Raw genomic sequence first — 18,596 nt, 5'->3', positions numbered from 1 at the left:
TGAGAGGGAGCCTTGAAAAAAAGCCTAATTGAATTAGCGTAGCAGCACGGTTGTTAAGTATAACAATCAGATCATGTGGAGGAAGCATGGCGGATGTGAGGGGGAACTGATAACGAGGAGGAGGGGGGTGGACGATTCAGCGGTGCAAGAGAGATGCATGCAGGGAATAATGTGGTGCTGCTTGTCTGTGTGTGCAATTCTAACGAAACATTCCCAAGAGTGAAATGTTGAGTGTCTCTGAGCTGTGGTCTATGTAGGTTACTATGCATCCTCCGTCTGCACCAAAAATTACACCGAAATTACAAACGCTTGATTACACAACTCGGGAATAGAGGTCAGAGGTTGAGTGATGGGGATAGTGATGTATGCCGAGCACTCCCATAACATATCAGCGTAAGCTTTAGAATGATTAATGCGGGCCATCCCCACACATACGCCTTATAAATATTAATGTTAGTACAGAGACACTCTTCTTGACTCCCGAGAGTCAATGGTGTAATTCCAACCCTGGTAGAAGAGAAATGTGTAGAACTCAACACATACTTAGCTAAGAGGAAAAGGAACATAATATCTTGTTTAAAGAGAAATATTATCCTTGTTATTATATCTCAATGTTGGGAATAACCCCTTTCGCTGTTTGATAATGTTATAGTGGTAACGGGGTAAAGGGAACATGATAACAGATAACACAACGGTGTGGTTCCTTCCCCTCAGGCAGGTGTCACAGTAATACCCCCCTGGGTATGGGGCTAGCCCCTCTGTCTTCCACCAAAACAATATTGGACTCATTCATCTCAATTCAAACGGGAAGATGTTACCCAGTGGGGTACACTCAGGCCCAGGAGGCAGTAAAACTATTCAAATTCACATGACTTTAGCGACTTCTGGTTTTTATATTCTATAATATTCATCCCATGTCATTAGAAATTGCCAATGAAAGCGTCTGTGAAATCTTGTATATAACACATAATTAAATGACGATTCAAAAGGCATATGACGGCAATCAAAACCCTTAACATAACATGACAGTTGGGCAGAGGATGTCACCTGTGACTATGGTATGAAACTAAAATTGCCTGGAAATTGCTTCATGTAACATTAGCCCAGTAGTATGTCAGATACAAAAGTGTCAGGCTGTTCTAAAACTGCAAACCATAGCCAGAGGGCTGCTCCTGAGTTTCCATTTCTGACACACTCAGCCTGGACTCAATCAACCATGCCATAACAATAGTCTGTCCGGAAGCTACAGCCACCAGAGAAAACATCATTCTGTAAAAGATGAGAGCTACTTAATACTCTTTAGCTTGATTGAAGTTAGAGAGTTTTTTGCATTTCCCAGCCTGACCTACGGACTGCTTTGATTTGAAAGCAACATCCTTACTTTTTTCCACTTTTTCTTTTTGAGCAAGTTTTTATTTGTCTTGTTCTTTTTCGTTGGGGCGGGGGGTTACAGGTACAGTACTTTATCAATTTCACTAAGGTGCACCTGTGTAATGATCTTGCTGTTTAGTCAGCTTCTTGATATACCACACCTGTCAGGTGGATGGATTATCTTGGCAAATGAGAAATGCTCACTAACAGGGATGTAAACAAATCTGTGCACAACATTTTAGAGAAATACGTTTTTTGTGAATATCTTTTATTTCAGCTCATGAAACATGGGACCACTTTACATGTTGCATTTATATTTTTGGGCAGTGTATAAAGTGTATATATACTTTATATTGTTTGCATGTATTTGTTGGCCTTTATGGATTGTTTATTTGTATGTGACTTTAGCTGAGATTATTCTTTACATAGTCAAGTATACTTGTCCAGGCCTCAATTGTTCCTTGACTAGCACCATTGATTCTCGCTGTCGATAATTCGAATGTCATAACTTCTAATAGTAACTGTATCCACTGGCGAATTGGGAGAGAGTGAGGTGATTGCCATCTAGGAGCCAACATCTTTTTTTGTGGCAGTGCTGCCTGCCAGCAGTAATCGTCTCTGATTGATTGAGAGATTCAAGGAGCTATCATCGTTAAGTAACTTAATAGATGCAAATCTTTGGATAATTACATTCGTGCATTTCAAAATGAATTTTGTAACTTTGCCCCGGAAGCGTTTAACTGCAGGGAACTCCCACATCATATGAAGGAATGTGCCTACCTGATTTAGTGAACAGTTGGGAGTTGGGGCCAATTTCATCGTAAAACGTTTCCTTGGTGTTAAATACAGTCTGTGAACCAACAGAAAATGTTTAAGTTGCCCAAACAAATCAGCAGCCTGTCTGACCCTCATAAAAAGAGAAAACGGAAGGGTTATTTAGCTCCCTTGTTTTAATCAGGTAGCTTTATTTAAATTCTCCACGGCGCCACAGTACATTCAATCTCGTTTGCTACTCATGCAAATCTGAAATGTGGACAAACTGAGGAGTGTAGTCGCACGTTTCATAAATAATCTCTTCTGCATTTGAGTTGATTGTTTGTTAAAAAATGTCTACTGCTGCTACCTGATGCTCAACTATTCAGCTTATTCTAAAGGGGATTTAGGGCTCTATTCAATCAGACACACTTTAGCCAACATCTGCATACATAGCCACAGGAAGTAGGGGTGCTGCAGCATCCCATGAAAAATAGTTTTAAAAAATTAATAAAATAATTGTGACAAAAATTGTCAGTCCGCTATGCGGGTGTATGCTATCGCCGGTTAATGCTTGATCTGATTGAATATAGGCCTTAGTGTCTATGAGGTTGACTGTTTTTTACTTGTGATTCATCAGGGGCTGCTGCAGCATTTCAGAGTGATGTTGATGTTGAGTTAGTGACGCATGAATGACTTCACACGTTTAAGTCACACATACCAGTAAAGCTATCAGTTACATAAAAAACCAATACAGTACACATACCACATAGAATGGGTCAAATTAAATAAAATGGTGGCCTACATAATCTTTTCCGACAGCACCTTGCTTCTATCAGCAGTGACAGTGGGCTGAATAAGATATTCTACCTGTGGTACGGCGCGTGTGAGAGGACAGAGGATGAGGAAGGTGACATTTCCCTGAAGCCTCACCCGGACCTGACAGCAGACACCTACTCATGTCTCTCTCTCTCTGGGATGATTACAACAAAGACAGAACCGATTCAGTCCCCTAGTAGAACCCTGCCTCTAACAATCTCCCCAAAACACCAGTCACACACACAGCCCACCTCTCCAGAGTGGCAGAAGGTATTTTATATGTCCCACCGATCAACTTAACACAATGGCCTCTGTTCTCTCTAACTCGAAGAAAACTACTTCCTGGAGTTCCTACTAACAGCTTTCCTTGTCAAATGCCACATCCAACGCAGAGTTACGTTGTATGGATTACGGAGTACTAAACTTTTGCCAAAACTTCAAATCAAACAAGCCATCAGACTGCTGAACACTTGAACTGGACTGACCACCTGCTCTGATTCTCCAGCCCTTAGCACACATGCACTCACTCATGCACACACACACCCACACAGACACAGACACACACACACACACACACACACACACACACACACACACACACACACACACACACACACACACACACACACACACACACACAGATTTACATTCATGCTACACACATCACAACTGCTGCTACCAGACTCTTATTATACTGCTCAGTTTATACACTGAACCCCATCCCCCCCTTCTCCAATACACGTGTAAATATTGGACTATAAATTATGCCTTCTTGAATAATACTTATGCTACTATAAAATGTTTATTCTGTTCTACTGAGCCATTTAATTTATGTTCGTATTCTTATATTTTATTATGTCTTATTGTTGTTGCATTGTCGAGAAGGAACCTGCAAGGAAGCATTTCTTTGGATGATGTATACCATGCGTATCCCGTACATACGACTAATAAAACTTGAAACTTGAAAGAAGCCATTTAATCTTTATTGCTGAGTCATGGTGGGTGCAGTCGGCTAAAATGGAGAGCAGGGTATGTTGTGGTCATTGTTAGGCCTCAGTGAACAGTAGTGGCTCCCATTAACGATTTGGCTACTTTGTCCCTCTTAAATATGAGACAGTAAGCAGTAGACAAGAGAGATGTGAGTCAGGGGGAAGGACAGCTGTAGTGAAGTCACTCAAGAGACAGGCCCACTCTAAATGCTGGTTCTCAAAGCAGAGGCCTCTTGTCGCTAGTTGACTTTAATAACTGGAATGAAGTGAATGGAACAGGAAACCATGTGTTTGATGTGTCAATACCATTCCATTTATTTCATTCCAGCCATTATTATGAGCCTGTCCTCCCCAATTAAGGTGCCACCAGCCACCTGTGCGTTACACTGTCATTAGCACAACATAACAGGTGCCCTGTGTTTAGTCATGACAGTTACCATATCAAATGATGTAACGCTGTCGTGCTGCATGGAGCAAACAGCTACTGTACTCTAAATTGCAGCCCTTGGCGAGTCTGTGTGAGTCTGTTATTATGTCTGACAGCCTGGTACCTTAGCTAAACACTTTGACATGAGGGTTTAAAGTCACTTTTCATCAGTTGACGTCAACTGTGCTGTGTCTGTACAGTCATCGTTCTTCAAAGGCTAGCTCCCTCCCTGTCAACAGTCTATGTTAGCTAGCAGCTCAATTCCGCTATGTCCTCTCTGAAGCTAATCAAGCCCTTTCACTGTTCTTCCTCTGTGAACAAGACCGTCATTAGCCCAATCCCCCTCCCTCTCTGGTCAATATGCATGTCATTAACCTCCTGTGCCAAATAGCAGGTTTAGACAGAGTACAACGACTAGAGTGCCATTCTGGACACCGGTTTAGACAATAGAGGGAATCAACAAAGCAGGAAATGGGTGTTTTTATCTGGGGTAATAACCACCTGTGTTTGTGGGAATGTTGGGTATTCTGGCACAGCTGTTAGGACAACTAGGAGACTGAATAAGATTACTTACTGTAGCGTCTGACCTTCAGAATCAAGACCTTCAGAATCAAGACCTTCAGAATCAAGACCTTCAGAATCAAGACCTTTAGAATCAAGACCTTCAGAATCAAGACATTCAGAATCAAGACCTTCAGAATCAAGACCTTCAGAATCAAGCCACAGCTTTTTTATTGTATGATTCTGTGCTCGCCATCCTGGCTGAATTACTCATTAGTAGCATTCAAACACATTTATTTAATGTTCAGTAATCACACAATGTACACAGATGGCAGGTTTGTTTAACAGTAAATCATTTATATTTATTCTACTCCAACTGTATGTAGTTGAACTATCAACGGGTATAACTTGCGGCAAACAAACAATATACTTTTAATCAGATAGACATCTAGAACATTGGCAATTTAGAGGCAAAATTGCAAAAATTGCTCCCAGCTAGAAAATATATATTCAGCTAGTGGCAAACTAGAGGAGAACGGAGATAGTAATGAAGGCTGTGGGCTATCTTGGAGACACATTTCTTCCTATTAAAATGTTTCCTCTCAATATTACCACCATAATTGCACCCACTGGACATGAACATGGTCCACTGCCTGGTCAGCTGAAGATGAGTCACTCTGAACAATAAAACAGACAGCAGGTTTATACAAATCCCCATTGTTGCCAACAGAATGGTAGGCTAGAACAAGGGTATATGATGTGTTAAATAGATGCCTTATTGCTTTGCTTTTCGCTTGTCATTTGCCGTGGTATGCGTAGTCATACTTCAAATAGAACAGTAAACAAGTATTTTTGCGTCATACCAATGGTATATCGTCTCATATACACACGGCTGGGATGCAGTTTTAGCCAATGTACATTATAAACTGGGTGGTTCGAGCCCTGAATCCTGATTGGCTGAAAGCTGTGGTATGAAAAAATTAATAAATAATGTATGCACTCTGGATAAGAGCGTCTGCTAAATGATTAAAATGTAATGTAAAATGTATATGAGACCGTATACCACGGGTATGAAAAAACATTTATTTTTACTCTTCTAACTACGATGGTAACCAGTTTATAATAGCAATAAGGCACCTCAGGAGTTTGTGGTATACGGCCAATATACCACGGCTAAGGGCTGTATCCAGGCACTCCGCGTTGCGTCATACATAAGAACAGCCCATAGCCGTGGTATATTGGCCATATACCACACCCCCTCTGGCCTTATGGCTCAAATAACACATGGCAACAACAGTCCTCTTTCTCCCAATAAGAGCCCTGACAGGGGAACCAGGCTAATGATTGAAGGTTCATGGTTTATTCTGCTCTTTACCTGCTATTTAAATAGGAATGCACCATTTGTTAGGTAGCTAGTTACTAACTGTGTTGAATTGAAGTATCAATACCTTTTGTTTCCACATAATTTCTTAGTAAATACTAGATTACCATATTAAATAATACTGTGTAATTTAAGCGTTACAGATTGAAGCTCTCCTGTCTCCTGGCACTGGCAGATCAATGATGGGGCTAATTATAAACCCTTGGCCACTGAGAGTTCTCTATGGATTTTTCAGTGGGAAAATTACCTTGGCAGTGACCCGCGACACAACCAACCAAGGAGCTGGCTGGCACTGGGGGTTTTGGATACACAGTATTTAGAGGATATTTAAATATTTTGAGTGGAAATCATGGGAAAGATGATTTATTCTCAAGACAGAAATGTGTTATTATTCTCTAGAATCTAGATGGGATATAATTTATATCCAGGAGGAAATCAAACTTTCATTTCCCATGACAACACATTGCACCCTCAACCATTTATAACTCTATCTAAAATGTGTGCAGACACACACACACACACACGGTATAAACTGTATGGGACCATCATCTACCTCAAGTCATTTTCATTTCAGACAGTGGTTAAGCGATTGCATACAACCGTGCAGAAAATGGAAAATATCACTTGAATTTTGAGTTACCTATTTGAATGTCCTTCTCTTACTTCCCAAAGATATACAATACAACCCAAAATGTCAGAATCCTTAACCTATAGCCTTTAGATACATTTGCTTAAAATAGCATAGTCAGATGTTAGCAGTTAAGCAATTAGAGAGTGAAATACTTTCCAAGAACAGCCGAGGCATGGACAAAGCCAATTCTAAATTGGTATGACATTTACATTACATGACTCATATGTGACTCATACAGTATGTGATGAACTATAAGGAGTGATTGAAATCAGACTACCCACCATTGTCTAATCTGATGTAATGTAATTATGATTTATTGTTTATGCCTTGAGTATTCAGTAATATTGAGCGAGTCATTGAAGTATTTGTATTTGTATTTTATTAGGGATACCCATTAACAGTTGCCAAGGCAGCAGCTACTCTTCCTGGGTTCCAAACACATTAAGGCACGTTTAAAAAACACAACAACAACAAAAAACTGTTACATCATATAACATTACTACACCACTACAGATCTACAACACCAAATGTACAATACCAACATACAACTATACCATAGTGTACATGTGTGTAGAGTGCGTGTGCTAGTGTGTGTGTGTGTGTGTGTGTGTGTCACTTCACAGTCCGCGTTGTTCCATATTTCCTCAGCACCAGTCCTAATGGGGAGTTGTGTTGACGAGCCCATTCCCTGCCTGTCAGACATACCGCTTGGTGCTGGGTTCCCCACCACCATCTTTTTACGCCCATTCCCTGCCTGTCAGACATACCGCTTTGCACTGCCCCCCCACCCCATCTTTTTACGCTGCTGCTACTCTGTTAATTATTTATGCGTAGTCACTTTAACTCTACCCACATGTACATATTACTTCAACTACCTCAACTAGCCGGTGCCCCCGCACATTGACTCTGCACCGGTACCCCCCTGTATATATAGCCTCCCTACTGTTATTTTATTTTACTTCTGCTCTTTTTTTTTCAAGACTTTTTTGTTGTTTTATTCTACTTTTTTTATGAAAAATAAATGCACTGTTGGTTAAGGGCTGTAAGTAAGCATTTCACTGTAATGTCTGCACCTGTTGTATTCGGCGCATGTGGCCAATAAAATTTGATTTGATTTAATTTGATTGCGTCAAGTAGCCCTCCATAACAGATGACTCACTGCAACTCTTACCCATAATGTGGCTCTTACAGTATGTACCCATCAACAGATGTCGACTTGCACAGAACGCAGCAGGTGAGGCTGGTTCATACAAGACGCTCAGGGCACAAACACAGTACACACACACCTCAAGGTATAATCACTCCAGCATGTATGTCACTGTCACTATTGAGACTGAAGGCACTTACACACAACTGAATGGGATGTGTTTTATTAGTCACATGGTTTGGATGTTTTTGGAGGCTGATCCTTCTGGCTGTCTCCATGGTGCTGCCTGTCCAACTCGTCAGACAGTTCATTATGAACTAGGACAGAATTATTGGACTGCCGGCTGCTCTGGACATGAAAGGGCCCTGGCCTGCCCTTTCTATGGTATTCATCATGCATCTCAGAAATCTCCATCCCTCCCATTGCTATCAATCCCTCCCTGTCTCCTCCCCATCTCCTTCTCTTCTCACCATTTCCCTCTCTCCTCCCCATCTCCTTCTCTTCTCCCCATCTCCCTCCCTTCTCCCCATCTCCCTCACTCAGTCCTCCCCATCTCCCTCTCTTCTCCCATCTCCCATCTCCCTCCCTTCTCCCCATCTCCCTCCCTCTCTCTCCTCCCCATCTCCCTCCCTCGCCCTCCTCCCCATCTCCCTTCCTCTCCCTCCTCCCCATCTCCCTCCCTCTCTCTCCTCCCCATCTCCCTCCCTCTCTCTCCTCCCCATCTCCCTCCCTCTCCCTCCTCCCCCATCTCCCTCCCTCTCCCTCCTCCCCATCTCCCTCCCTCTCTCTTCTCCCCATCTCCCTCCCTCCTCCCCTGACACCTCAAAGGGAGAGTCGTGACTCTCCCCAATCCTAGGAGGAATTGGCCCCGTTCTCACATGGCTGCACATGGACAGACTTGTTCTGTTCAACTTCAATCAGTACATTCCCATTATTTTTATGGAGGTTTTTAAATCAATAGAATACATTGGAATTGCTAAGAAAGTGACCCCAATTCCCAATTCCTTTGACTACTTTGCACACCAAAAGATTGAAATTCAGCCTATTCAGTTCTCTGCACTTTCTATGGATTTTCCATTGAATTAATTGAAATGGTTGTGACCACAATTCCAATTACGTTTTTGACTTGAAACCCAATAGCTTTTTATTTTACATAGTACAAGTCACAAGCATATTGATAAAGCTTTTATTATTATAAGTAATTCATAATTTCACAGAATACTGCATTGTAACATAACAACGGCAAAAAATATACTCTAGTGAATACTCAAGTTGTGCTTTAAAGTCTACTCACACAGTTTTGCTTCCATGTCAACATGCTTCATAGTAGAATCTCCTTTATCCCCACAATACTGTCAACTCTATTGTTCACTAAGAAAACAACATGAACCATGAGAAAACAGTGTCTGCTTTATTACCAGCATGCAAAACAGCAGTTCATGCATCCGCCTTATCTGCAATATGGACTTCTGAGGACGCAGACGTTTCTAACGCAGGTACTGTAGCTACTTCATTCACTGTGGTCCAAAATGTTTTACAATGTATGAATATTAAGAAATTTAGCAAAATCTCAACAAACTCGTATAAAAAAAAACGAACGGGGGTGTTCTATACATTCCGTCATCGATAGTTGAACGCTCATCTGTAGGGATGTCAGTTTGGTTGTTCGTTTTTGCGTTTGTGTGTGTCCCCCTCCATACAAATGCTTTGAATTATACAGTTGCTTTACAGATGCACGCCTCGGAGGCCACGCATGCACAACGAAAAGAACAAACAAACGAATAGAGCAAAACAGTAAACTTTTCAGTTAGTCAGCGTAACATGCTGTCTGTTGTAACGAGGGTGTTGGGCCCCTCCACTCAGGGGGCAAACGTCCTGGAAGACTCCAATTTGGGTTTGATACCCTTGTTGTTGTAGTAGTCAACAACCTGGTTGGGCACTTCTGCTAGGACAGTCTTCGCCAGCTCTGCAGGTGAGCCCTGGAGTGGGACAGAGAGAAACCTGTCACTTCCTGTAACACTCAGATAACCCTCCCAGTTCCTCAGGTAACCTCCCAGTTCCTCAGGTAACCCTCCCAGTTCCTCAGGTAACCCTCTCAGTTCCTCAGGTAACCCTCCCAGTTCCTTAGGTAACCCTCCCAGTTCCTCAGGTAACCTCCCAGTTCCTCAGGTAACCCTCCCAGTTCCTTAGGTAACCCTCTCAGTTCCTCAGGTAACCCTCCCAGTTCCTCAGGTAACCCTCCCAGTTCCTCAGGTAACCCTCCCAGTTCCTCCGGTAACCCTCTCAGTTCCTCAGGTAACCCTCCGTTCCTCAGGTAACCCTCCCAGTTCCTCAGGTAACCCTCTCAGTTCCTCAGGTAACCCTCCCAGTTCCTCAGGTAACCCTCTCAGTTCCTCAGGTAACCCTCCGTTCCTCAGGTAACCTCCCAGTTCCTCCGGTAACCCTCCCAGTTCCTCAGGTAACCCTCCCAGTTCCTCAGGTAACCCTCCCAGTTCCTCAGGTAACCCTCCCAGTTCCTCAGGTAACCCTCCCAGTTCCTCCGGTAACCCTCCCAGTTTCTCCGGTAACCTCCCAGTTCCTCAGGTAACCCTCTCAGTTCCTCAGGTAACCTTCCCAGTTCCTTAGGTAACCCTCCCAGTTCCTCCGGTAACCCTCCCAGTTCCTCAGGTAACCCTCTCAGTTCCTCAGGTAACCCTCCCAGTTCCTCCGGTAACCCTCCCAGTTCCTCCGGTAACCCTCCCAGTTCCTCAGGTAACCCTCCCAGTTCCTCAGGTAACCCTCCCAGTTCCTCAGGTAACCCTCTCAGTTCCTCAGGTAACCCTCCCAGTTCCTCAGGTAACCTCCCAGTTCCTCAGGTAACCCTCCCAGTTCCGGTAAAGACTCACATGTTTGAAGTTGCGGAAGGGGACGAACTGGACGATGTCTCGTAGGCAGGGCTCCCCCTTGGGCGAGCGAAGGATCCCGTCATCTCCATCCAGCATCCGCATGTCACTGAAGTCAGCACTTCCCACGCCCACGATGATGATGGACATGGGCAAGTGGGAGGCTTGGACGATGGCCTCGCGGGTGTCCGCCATATCTGTGATCACTCCGTCCGTTAGGATAAGCAGAATGAAGTATTGCTGCAGAGATAAAGGAAGGAAGTCAATGACTGGGGAGCAACGTGAGAGATTAATGCCTGTGGGGTTTGTTGGAAATACATGTTGAGCATAACTCGAAAACGCTGCGCAAGTCTCCCATTGACATTAATACATGATTTAAGCGAAGGTTCAAGCTATGCTCCCAATTGATTGGTTCCAAGGAGAAGAGGACGACTGACAGCTAGCTTACCATGGCCTCCTTGGTGTGCATTTCTTGTGAAGCGGAGCTGGCTACTTTCTGGATGATGGGGGCGATGTTGGTGGGGCCGTAGAGCTGAAGCTTAGGAAGGCAGGTTTGATAGGCCTCCACCACACCTTGGATACCTACACACCCATAGACATATGTTGGGAAAACACAGAATAACACACACAGTAACACTCACATAGTCATATACTTCTGGAGAACTCTGGGTATTTGGGGAACACAACGACCAACACCAATGCACACAGGTGTGAAGGTATCTTTGTGGAGTAATTGAGCCCCATGATATTCCATGATATTTTTCACTTTGAGGGAAGCAGCCACTCTGTGAATAGTTAGTCAACTTCACAGCTGCATTGACTTCTATTTATCTCTTTTCACCACTACAGGGATCTCAGCAGTGGCCTCCCATCAGGCCGAGCAGCTGAAGTAATGCCATTTACTGATTGAGTGGGCATTTGAGGTCACACACACATCTTTGGAGAATTTCACTTAATTAAAAACCCCCTCCATCATGACCTCAGTGTGCGTGCACACGCGCACACACGCGCACACACACAAACACCACATGCTTCGTAAACAACTAGTGTAGACTAACAGTGAAATTATAGAAAGATAATACCACGAGGAATGAATACACAATGAGTAATGATAACTTGGCTATATACACGGGGTACCAGTACAGAGTCGATGTGCAGGGGTACGAGGTAATTGAGGTAGATATGTACATATAGGTAGGGGTAAAGTCACTAGGCAACAGGATAGATAATAAACAGTAGCAGCAGCGTATGTAATGAGTCAAAAGAGTTAGTGAAAAAAGGGTCAATGCAGATAGTCCAGGTAGCTATTTGGTTAACTTTTCAGCAGTCTTATGGCTTGGGGGTAGAAGCTGTGTGCCGGGTCCTATTAGTTCCAGACTTCGGTACTGCTTCCTGTGCGGAAGCAGAGAGAACAGTTTATGACTTGGGTGGCTGGAGTCTGCCAATGTTTAGGGCCTTCCTCAGACACCACCTGGAATAGAGGTCCTGGATAGCAGGGAGCTCAGCCCCAGTGATGTACTGTGCCGTACGCACTACCCTCTGTAGCGCCTTGCGGTCGGATACCAAGCAGTTGCCATACCAAGCGGTGATGCAGCCAGTCAAGATGCTCTCAATGGTGCAGCTGTAGAACTTTGAGAATCTTTTCAGTCTTCTTCATGACTGTGTTGGTGTGTCTGAGCCATGCTAATTCTTTAGTGAGGTGGACACCGAGGAGCTTGAAGTTCTTGACCCGCTCCACTACAGCCTTGTCGATGTGGATGGGGGTGTGCTCGGCCCTCCGTTTCCTGTAGTCCACGATGAGCTCCTTTGTCTTGCTGACATTGAGGGAGAGGTTGTTGTCCTGGCACCACACTGCCAGGTCACTGACCTCCTCCCTATAGGCTGTCTCATCGTCGTCGGTGATCAGGCCTGTCACAGACGTGTCATCAGCAAACTTAATGATTGTGTTGGAGTCGTGCGCGGCCACGCAGTCGTGGCTGAACAGGGAGTACAGGAGGTGACTAAGCACACACTCCTGAAGGGGTCCTTGTTGAGGGTTAGCGGGGCGGATGTGTTGTTGCCTACCCTCACCACCTGGGGTCGGCCCGTCAGCAAGTCCAGGATCCAGTTGCAGAGGGTGGTGTTCAGTCCAAGGGTCCTGAGCTTAGTGATGAGCTTGGAGGGCACTATGGTGTTGAACGCTGAGTTGTAGTCGATGAACAGCATTCTCACATGGGAGAAGACAGTGTGGAGTGCAATAGAGATTGCGTTATCTGTGGATCTGTTGAGGTGGTATGCGAATTGAATTGGAGTGGGTATGCGAATTGAATTGGAGTGGGTCCACACACAGAGAGAGACTTCATTATCAGTGACAGGCTCTCCTTAGGGGACGAGGGTGTGAGTGTGTGGAGGGGTGCAGACATCTAGAGGTCTGATTACTGACCACTATACCGCAGACATCTAGAGGTCTGATTACTGACCACTATACCGCAGACATCTGGAGATCTGATTACTGACCACTATACCGTAGACATCTGGAGGTCTGATTACTGACCACTATACCGCAGACATCTGGAGGTCTGATTACTGACCACTATACCGCAGACATCTGGAGGTCTGATTACTGACCACTATACTGCAGACATCTGGAGGTCTGATTACTGACCACTATACCGCAAACATCTGGAGATCTGATTACTGACCACTATACCGCAGACATCTGGAGGTCTGATTACTGACCACTATACCGCAGACATCTGGAGGTCTGATTACTGACCACTATACTGCAGACATCTGGAGGTCTGATTACTGACCACTATACCGCAGACATCTGGAGATCTGATTACTGACCACTATACCGCAGACATCTGGAGGTCTGATTACTGACCACTATACCGCAGGCATGTGGAGGTCTGATTACTGACCACTATACTGCAGCCATGTGGAGGTTAGGTCTGATTACTGACCACTATCCTGCAGCCTCAGCCATCAAAACGGTGACTGGAGGACTGGAGAGCCTTCGAGCTGGAAGACATTCTCACACACATACACTACATGACCAAAGGTATGAGGACACCTGATCGTCGAACATCTCATTCCAAAATCATGGGCATTAATATGGACTTGGTCCCCTCTTTGCTGCTATAACAGCCTCCACTCTTCTGGGAAGGCTTTCCACTAGATGTTGGAACATTGCTGCGGGGACTTGCTTCCATTCAGCCACAAGAGCATTAGTGATGTTGGGCGATTAGGCCTGGCTCACAGTCGGCGTTCCAATTCATCCCAAAGGTGTTCGATGGGGTTGAGGTCAGGGCTATGTGCAGGCCAGTCAATTTCTTCCACACCGATCTCGACAAACCATTTCTGTATGGACCTCGATTTGTGCAGGGGGGCATTGTCATGCTGAAACAGGAAATGGCCTTCCCCAAACTGTTGCCACAAAGTTGGAAGGACAGAATCGTTTAGAATGTCATTGTATGCTGTAACGTTAAGATTTCCCTTCACTGGAACTAGGGGGCCTACCCGAACCATGAAAAACAGCCCCAACTATTATTCTTCCTCCACCAAACTTTACATTTGGCATTGCACATGGTGATCTTATGCTTGTGTGGGGCTGCTTGGCCATGGAAACCCATTTCATGAAGCTCCCAACTAACAGTTCTTGTGCTGACGTTGCTTCCAGAGGCAGTTTGGAACTCGGGAGTGAGTGTTGCAACCGAGGACAGACGATTTTTACGCGCTACACGCTTCCCGTTCTGTGAGCTTGTGTGGCCTACCACTTCGTGGCTGAGCCATTGTTGCTCCTACAAGTTTCCACTTCACAATAACAGCACTTACAGTTGACCGGGGCAGCTCTAGCAGGGCAGAAATTTGACGAATTGACTTGTTGGAAAGGTGGCATCCTATGACGGTGCCCCGTTGAAAGTCACTGAGCTCATCAGTAAGGAAATTATACTGCCAATTGCATGGCTGTTTGCTTGATTTTATACACCTGTCAGCAACGGGAGTGGCTGAAATAGCCAAATCATCTCATTTGAAGGGGTGTCCACATACTTTTGTATATATAGTGTATCTTATACAGGCACAAACACCGGCATGTACACACACTATTTAAAAGCAAGTGTCAGCTTGCCACTCCCTCTACCCACAATAATGCAAACTTTCACCCTCAAACAGATATCAATATCAATGGTAGGTACAGGCACAAAGGAAGACAGTGTTGACTGAGCGTGTGTGTGTGTGCATTGGTGTGTGTCCGCATCTAACAGCATCTGAACGACAGTCAGTTTTCCTGCATGAAAAACTGTGCAAGCTATGCCCTCTGCCTTGGGAGGAGGGCTGGAAGCTTGCCGGACAGAGGAGCACTGAGACTGATCTATTCTTGGCTGCTTTCCTGGCAAGAAGCTCTGGACAGGATCAGAACCTGTCTGGCTGCTCTCCACCCATCCAGGGCGCCCGCCACTCAAAACAAGCAAGCTAATAGAGTGACACGAATACAAGGTAGAAAGTGGAGGATGAGCTGAAAAGCTGAAGAAAATAAAAGCTATTCTTATAGTCTGTTCTTATATAGTGTGTGAAAAAGTGTTAGGGCTGTGTGCAGGTGAGCTGGATAGATCACATGAGATCAACTGAATTAAACTTGGAAACTTTGTAACATATTTAACTCATTCTATGAGAATGAAGCCTCACTTTGCAAGTATAATCATATTCACTTGATAATGATACCTCTAATGATACCTATACAAAGCAAAGTTTATTAGATGTTAATAAAAAAAACATGCAGTTTCTCATAAAAGTTTATGTTCAAAGTTCACCCAATTGGTGTTTGTGCTGTGAATGTAATTTGATTACAGGGACAAGGATCTCTCCAGAGTTTGAGTGAGAAACATTGTCATTTATATTACCTCAAATCAGAGTATGTCTCAATGCAGACAGACTTTCATATTCACATTTGTGTTCTGTCTCTCCCTGCGCGCCTCACTGTCTCATTACTTTTCTGTCTAAATCTCTCTCACAACCTCATAAAGATACACAAATGATATGTTTACACCACCTGTTCAACCTATTCGATGCAGCATTGCATTTTGTTTATGTTATAAAAACTTTCTGTGTCACGCCCTGGCTCTGGGGACTCTTAAATGTTGAGCCAGGGTGTGGATTTGCTATGTTTAGTTTTTCTATGTTTTTGTTCTAGATCGTTTGATCTATGTTGGCCAGGGTGGTTCCCAATCAGAGGCAGCTGTAGCTCGTTGTCTCTGATTGGGGACCATACTTAGGCAGCCTGTTTTGCACTAGTCTTGGTGGGATCTTGATCCGTAAAGGTTTGTTGTGTTATAACCTCAGGACTTCACGTATCGTTTGTTTGTTGTTTTTGTCGTTAAGTACGTTAAATAAAAGTATGTACGCTTATCACGCTGCGCCTTGGTCCGTGTCTTCAGTCAACGATCGTGACATTCTGTCTAGCTAGCAGCTTTAGAAAATTATTTCTCTCCAGGGAGTTATGTACTAAACATTCAGAAAACATTATTTCTCTCCAGGGTGTGAAGTGTGTACAGCCTGCGCAAAAAAGCAGAGCTCATGCCTTTCATGCAACTTTTTTCAAATCATCATTAGTCTCATCATGCCGCCTTAGAATGTATTAAAAATCTAAACATATAGCCCAACGTTTGTATCACAACTAAAGTTACATAAATAACTCTAAATTAAGCATATAGGAGTCCCTGTTTCTTTGTTAACCGCTCAACACAGAATAGCGGCATGTGCACACTCTCTCAAATCGTTTGGGGGAAATATCCTTTCTATTTTATTCAGCTATGTTCAATTGTATTCTTCATACTATAAAACAATATAAAATAATGCCATGGAATTCTAAGCAAATCTTGTCTGCTAAATGACCTAGTGTAGCCCACAGCCATATGGCATAGCCAGATCAGGGCCTAACATAAGGACAACTCAGAGTATGGTATTATGTTCTTCTGAAATAGATTACATTTTCTTCATATCATGTTTCTTCAGACCTGTCTAAAATAAATAATGGATTTATTGTGATGGTATAGGCTATATTACATGGATTTATTATACTTTTTTAAAAGTAGATGTTCCAAAGGTCTGCATCAGTGACTTGTAGGCTAGGCGTGGAAGCCAGGAGATGCTAAACGTGTTTATGTTCATTAATGGTCAATTACTGTGAGACCAGCAGTTATTTGCTTGACCATCACTGGCTGACAAAATGTCATGACCGCCACAGCCCTAGCTGCATGTAGCTACGTGTGCACATTTGTTCATACTCTTTTCTAGTTAGTGAGTTATTAGCCCAGTTATAGCTAATTTGTAGTCATAAATGTGTGAGTGATTGCCTCCTACAAGAGCACAAAATGTGAACATTTCTAGCCATCTTTGAAAAGCCTGTCAGGTAAAGAGCTTTATGTCTTAAAGGGGCAGTGTTGTGTTTTGAGACAGGCTTGAATAAGCTAAGTAGCCAATAGACAGAGGGTAGCATAATTTGTCTGATTCTCTGTAATATTGGTTTAGGAATAATAATGCATTTTATTTTGTAAAGTGGTTTCTTCCATCAAACAACATTTTCAGTCACCTCCTTGTCTGAAGGACAAGTGGATAAACAGGTTAATGTCAAGCCCTGCATGTTTCTTTCAAAAATCTTAAGGAATGTAGGCCGACATCAATCTTTTTTTTTTTTGTCATTTAGCAGACGCTCTTATCCAGAGCACCTTACAGGAGCAATTAGGGTAAAGTGCTTTCCTCAAGGGCACATCGACAGATTTTTCACCTAGTCGGCTCGGGGCTTAGAACCAGCAACCTTTCGGTTACTGGCACAACGCTCTTAACCACTAAACTACCTGCTACTGTCGGCTGAACGATAGACCCACTATTTCCATGTTAAAATGTTATGTGATGCATTTTCTCCATTGTTTTTGATGGTAGGCCACTATGGTAGGCCTACATTATGATCAAATAGCCACAGTAGCCTACTTGGACACTGTTAAAACAGTAAATTAAAGCGGGTACAGCCTCAGTGTTCACAGGAAAAGTACGCCGAAAGTTGCACAGAATTTTCACAACGTTCAAGTTTGCGCTCAGCAGACCTGACATTTGCTCAGTGTTGAAGAAAATGAGGGAACATTGCCAGCAACCCTCCCGATTTTCAAGATCCGAACTGTCAACCCTCCGGTTGCTGGCTTGCCTCTCTAACCGTTACACACCCCAGTGTCTGTGCGGTAGATTTCCCCCTCGGGGCTCATTAGCTGACTACAGCACAGACCTGGCCTCTCCTCCAGACATGATGTCCCTGTGGGGCAGTCAGGGTATTTTACAGTAACAGTTAACACTAATGTCGGGAAAGGAAGGCTGGCTGCCACCAGGTTGATTTACATGTGTTGATCCCCTGTGGTGTGATGGCAGCAGCTTCACCCAGGTCTGTTTGTGGGACTTTATGCAAGTCACCTTTGGCTGTTCACCCAGGCCTGTCTGTGGGACTTTATGCAAGTCACCTTTGGTTGTTCACCCAGGCCTGTCTGTGGGACTTTATGCAGGTCATCTTTGGCTGTTCAACCTTTTCCTTAAGCCATTTAACTCACTGTTACAACTTTTTTAGTGATGCATCCCTACAAAGTGTTTGGGGCCGGAATGAAGAGAGTGTGTGGTAAATGCGGTTTTATTATCTGGTTAATGTGTTATTAAAGGTATATATGTGCTTTC

The 18,596-nt window shown here is 43.8% G+C and overlaps 1 protein-coding gene across 1 annotated transcript in view; it reads right to left on the bottom strand.

Annotated features, from left to right (window-relative positions):
* Positions 1 to 9,132: 9,132 nt before the first annotated feature.
* LOC121543280 (copine-4) overlaps positions 9,133 to 18,596 on the bottom strand; it is a 39,574-nt gene continuing 30,110 nt past the window's right edge. The window contains exons 12-14 of the mRNA XM_045219307.1: positions 11,350 to 11,483; positions 10,905 to 11,141; positions 9,133 to 9,998 (exon numbers count right to left, since the gene is read on the bottom strand). Of these exons, the coding sequence (XP_045075242.1) occupies positions 9,879 to 9,998; positions 10,905 to 11,141; positions 11,350 to 11,483 (491 nt within the window). The 3' untranslated portion in view covers positions 9,133 to 9,878. The remainder of the gene's footprint in view (positions 9,999 to 10,904; positions 11,142 to 11,349; positions 11,484 to 18,596) is intronic.

This window comes from Coregonus clupeaformis, unplaced genomic scaffold, assembly GCF_020615455.1.
Source record: "Coregonus clupeaformis isolate EN_2021a unplaced genomic scaffold, ASM2061545v1 scaf2242, whole genome shotgun sequence".
Taxonomy (NCBI): Eukaryota; Metazoa; Chordata; class Actinopteri; order Salmoniformes; family Salmonidae; genus Coregonus; species Coregonus clupeaformis.
This window is presented reverse-complemented; position numbering and strand designations above follow the sequence as displayed.